The 5,228-nt window shown below is 38.0% G+C and overlaps 1 protein-coding gene across 1 annotated transcript in view; it reads left to right on the top strand.

Annotated features, from left to right (window-relative positions):
- atp9b (ATPase phospholipid transporting 9B) overlaps positions 1 to 5,228 on the top strand; it is a 42,001-nt gene that overhangs the window by 5,575 nt on the left and 31,198 nt on the right. Inside the window, 4 exon segments of the mRNA XM_032535217.1 lie at positions 1,765 to 1,915; positions 2,953 to 3,066; positions 3,831 to 3,939; positions 4,643 to 4,701. Of these exon segments, the coding sequence (XP_032391108.1) occupies positions 1,765 to 1,915; positions 2,953 to 3,066; positions 3,831 to 3,939; positions 4,643 to 4,701 (433 nt within the window).

Genomic DNA, 5,228 nt, shown 5'->3' on the forward strand with positions numbered 1-5,228 from the left:
CCCCACTAATGAACAAATCGGATTTTTCACAGCTGACCAGTTTGATGCTTTCCAGTAATTTTATGTGTGCTTAGTGTGGGATTATAAAACACAAATAATTCACACTGAATAAGCCCTGACTGTTCAAATGGCATATTATTTGAATAGCATTCATTTGCTCAAATAATCGCTCTTATGAAACTGGACTCGGAGTGCACAGAGACAGAGAACACCAAGGCCAATACAAACAAGACTTTTTACCAAAGTTGATTTATTTAGTTTTATGTTTTGCCAACTTGCTTAAAAAGTGGAAAAGCCAAGTCGATCAGCATGACGGTATACACTGACACTCTCCCCACTTTCCCCCCCAGGTGCCAGTTTAGGTCATGCTCACATCTAGCTGCTCTCATTGTAATTTACCCCCACACTACACCCTGTTTGCATTTAATATCAGATATGCTAGATAAGCCCCAATGTAGTCATTAGCAGGTTGATAGAAAGTCAAATACTTAAAAAAAAAGTAAATGTCAATCTACAATTCATCCCTTCTCTCTAATCTCTTCCTAGAACTTTGCTATTATTACAATAATAACATAGGTACATACTGTAGGAAAGGGCTCGTCTTTGCATGTCAGAAAGATTCAACATGAAGTAAAACTACCAAGGACAAATATGTATCATATTCTGCCATGCAGTACTATATGTCTGCACACATAGAGCTTAAGGTTTACCTGATATTCAGCTCAAAAATGTGCCTGACTCCCACAGCATTAACAGGGGAATTCCCTCCTGGAGAGATACTAACCTTTTCAGCTAATTACAATGCTTGTACGCGAAGGACTTCTTTATAAAATTGTGTCAAAAGAAGCCTTGAAGATCTAATTAACACTAACACCCAAAAAAAACACTAATGAAAAAGTCTAGGGTGTGATTATGAAAAAAAAACTTTCTTAACTTCAATTGGCTCAGTCTGATGGGGTGGATAATAAATTCTCTTTTCTGGTTTTTTGCTTTTCTCCCCATTTTGAAACATCTTTCTTTTAACAATCCAGAAGCCAGAAGTATATTCTAAGCTGTCATTCTAGTTAGAAGACTCTTGAATTGTGGGGAAGAGTCTGTATAAGAAATAAAAAATAAAAAAAACGTATTAACGTTTGGTCATAAAATCGATCTACTTTAAGAAAACAAACAAAAAACTCTGGGCTTTGGGTAAATTGATAAAGATTGGAGTTAGCTGTATCTTTCTTTTTTCAATCATAATATCAACTAAACATGTATTTTATTGTTTTAGGTCTCTAAGTTGTGCAGTGTGCTTCTTCTTCTCTACTTAATTTTTGCATCGTTATCAGTTTTTGCCAAAATAAATTACTTGGTAAAGTAAGTTTCTTAGAGTATAGGACACAAACTCAGCTGTACGAGTTAAAGCTGAAACAGCTCAATGAAGAGAGATATTGATCTGTGCGAAGCAAAAGGAACTAGTATTTTCCTGTTAGTTTCTTAACTGTTAGGATTTGCTGCTTTTCTTTGTCCTATGTGATCGTTACTTAAATTTCTTTGGGTTTTGGACAGTTGGTCGAACAAAACATCAAATATTAGGACATCACCTGGGTTTCAAGAAATTATGATGGGCATTTTTCCGACCAAATAGTTAATCCATTGATCAAGAAAGTAATTGGCCAATATATTGCTAATGGATTGATTGTTAGTTACAGCCCAATACATTTAGTAGCATGTGGTTGGTGTAATGTGTTTACGCTGGATCTTATTGACGTCTTCCCCTCTCAGCTGCTGCGACTGCCTGGCTCATATTTGTCGAAGGAAGAAGGAGCTGAAGGCCAGGACAGTGTGGCTTGGCTCCCCGGAGAAATGTGAAGAGAAGTTCCCAAAAAATGCCATCAAAAACCAGAAGTACAACATCTTCACATTTGTGCCTGGGGTGAGTTTGAATTCAGAGAACAACAAAGACCTATGGCCTGTGAATTCACATTTTAAGCTCTGATCTTTGTTCCAAACACAGACGTTGCGGCATTTTTGAGTCAATGTTTCCACTGTTAACTTTTTATAGTCTGCAGAGTGGCAATTCCTCCTTCCAGTTGAAATATGTTGGATCTCTTTGCAGACTAACAGTATGTAAAGCACAGTAGCACACACTGGGTGTAATTGTTAACTGTTCTGTCATTAAGTTAAGGGTTTACACTGTAGGGGACATTAGAGATCCATCAGACTTACTTATTAAAAACCAAATGGTTCCATGATTAAGAGGACCACCTTTGGCCCAGGCCATAAAATGTCAACTGTCTGTTAGAGACGCAGATATTCTCATCGATGGTGGCCAAAACAGCTCTGTTTTTCTCCCTCCACGTTGAATTATTAAATACACACAAATTGAGTTTAGCAGTGTGCATTTTCCCCTAAAGGTCAGGGGGTTCATTAACTGTCGAGCATCGTCCATCGATCCCATTGTCTCGGATAATCTGTGACGAGACGCAAGACTCTCATTATTGCAAACATTATTCAAATTTTGACCTTAAATGAATTAGAATGCTAAAGGATCCCTGTTGATGGATAACCCATTAGCAAAGAGCCCCTAGTAAGTCCCAAGTTGCATTTTGGTCCATGTGATTTAAGAAAATTGGCCTTTTTTCAGTCCCGTTTGTCCTGTGCTGTGTGTTTTGTTCTGCCAAGCGTAGGCACCAACCGATATTGTACCAGGTTACCACGTGAAATCGGTAACCTGAATGCCATTTGAAACAGAAGTTGTCAAAGTGTCAAGAGTTTCCATTAGGTTAATGTAAAGCTAACAGCATTAGCATGTATCTTGTTACACCTTGGAACATGTACAGTCACCCATCCTGTCTCCTTTGTTGTTGCTGCATCCTCTTTGTCTTCTCTGGCAGCTGTCGTCGTCTTTGACTCACCTTGATGACATGTTCACTCACCTCGCTGAATCCTTGTCTTCTGCTCCCCTCTCAGGTTCTCTACCAGCAGTTCAAGTTCTTCCTCAATCTGTACTTTCTGGTGGTGGCCTGTTCCCAGTTTGTGCCATCACTGAAAATCGGATATTTGTACACGTACTGGGCACCTCTGGTAAAGGCCGTTCTAGTTTTCACTTTTTAATTTATTTGCATTAGAAAACATTTTGCTCTCTCAAAGCATGTCTGCCTTGGATTATGTTACGAATGTTGCTTGTATGTATTTGTAACTGTTATTGTTTATGCAAAACAGTCTTTATTGTGATTTAATAAATGTCAAAATGCAAAAAAGCCAGTTAGAGCTAAATTGATTAGCTGATTAATAGGTTACTTGGTTAGGTTAGTTTATTCGTTCAAAAAAATCATAATTTTAATCAACAATGACGAGCCTTTTTTGATTCCATCTTTTCAAATTTGTTGTTACTGTTGATCAGGCAAAGCATATCATTTGAAGACATCCCCTTTGGTTCAGAGATATTGTGTAATGGGCTATTTTACTATTTCTTGACACTTCATAGTCAAAACAATTAATCCACTAATCACAAAGACAAATCTGCAGATTAATCAATTATTAAAATAATCATTAGTTACAGACCTGAAGCCAAATGGATCACCTACATATTTACACACTTAGCACTTTATTTTTTATACAGTGAGTTTGTGTTTTTTATTACCTCATTTGACAAAAACCTCTTATTTTTTTCAAAGTCAAGACTGTTTTCATTTAGTGTCCCCCAAGTTATTTTTATGAGTTAATAAAGTAAGACGTGGACCTTTTCTGTGTGTAAAAGTCAGCTTCCTGTGTCATGTTAATGGATTCTGGTATTAATGAAGCTGTATAAATGATCATGGTGTGTTTTTCTTTTTCTTGTTGCTCAGGGTTTTGTGTTAGCCGTTACAGTGGTGCGAGAGGCTGTGGATGAAGTGCGACGGTACCAACGGGACAAAGAGATGAACTCTCAACTCTACAGCAAGCTCACAGTGCGAGGTTAGTGAGGGAACTGAGAGAAATCTATCCACACTCTTCCTCACGCCTGTGGCTGTTTGCTGCTGACATTATGATAACGGATATTCCAGCGTATAGTCAAGCTATCCCCATGCAATTAAGAGACGGCTCTCCACTGGATCTACACTTGTAACAGAAGTCATTCTTCTTGCTGTAATGGCATTGATTTTTTTTTCTCTCAGTTTCTCAAGACCGTATGATCTAAGAGCTGTCCCTTTGTTGAATGTGTGGTAAAATCCCCCTGTGTAGTATCTGTGACCATGGCTGAGGATGTAGCTCCCGCTATGTGCTCGTGTGCATGTTCCCAGTTACGTGTGCTTGTGAGCACAGAAGAAGAGGGGTCGTGGCGGATATTGAGGCAATATAATTGAGAGTGACCCAATGTGCCATTGTTTTTGTCTATGCCCCTGACCAGAGATGAAAACAGAGGGGTATTACATTCTCATGCTGGAGGTAATCTATCTGTTAGAAGGTGAAAGAGAAGAGCAATCGCAAAAAGTGGGTTGTAGTTTTAACAGTCAGCATCATTTTCAATGGCCAGAAATCAATATCTCCATTTTATTTCATAGCTATTTTAAAGTTCCCAGCATATTTTAAAAATTAAGTCTTAATTTGAATGTGACGTTGCCTTAGGGTTGCTGTCTGTTGTCTTGTCCCATTTGTCTTCATTTCACTTTTTCCTCAGGTAAAATTCAAGTGAAGAGTTCAGACATACAAGTTGGGGATCTGATCATTGTGGATAAGGTACATCTTTAGTTATTCCTGTAGATATCTTTGCATGCACTGATTTTGAAAGGCTCAATTTTGGGCAGTTTTCTACGACAAAAATGTTTTCTTGGTCCCAAATACTTATTTATGTGTTAATAGCTGTTTCTTTCCCTCCAGTTTAAGTTTATGATAAAAATAGAGCCAACCACAATGTATTAATTTGGAAGTAAGCAATTTGTGTTTCATAAATTACCTATTATAGATGAGGACCATAAATATTTTTTGTGCCATGTTTGAACTGTAGTTTAAGTTGTGTTTCAGCCACATGCTAAACAAGCACAATTTCAGAAACTAGAAGATGTTACCTTTTAAATGAGGTCACACATTTGGGCCTTAAAGGTCTTCTGTTATGAGCTTTTCCATGTGGTTGTGCCACATAGACACTCATTTGGCTTTTAAAATATTAACTTTTGTCCAACTGCCACTGTGCTCGTTTGAAAGCCTTGATGTCTCTCTCTCATGGGTGGGCCAAGATCTCTGGGCGGGCAAAGCAGAGAAAGGGG

This window comes from Etheostoma spectabile, chromosome 14 (assembly GCF_008692095.1).
Source record: "Etheostoma spectabile isolate EspeVRDwgs_2016 chromosome 14, UIUC_Espe_1.0, whole genome shotgun sequence".
Taxonomy (NCBI): Eukaryota; Metazoa; Chordata; class Actinopteri; order Perciformes; family Percidae; genus Etheostoma; species Etheostoma spectabile.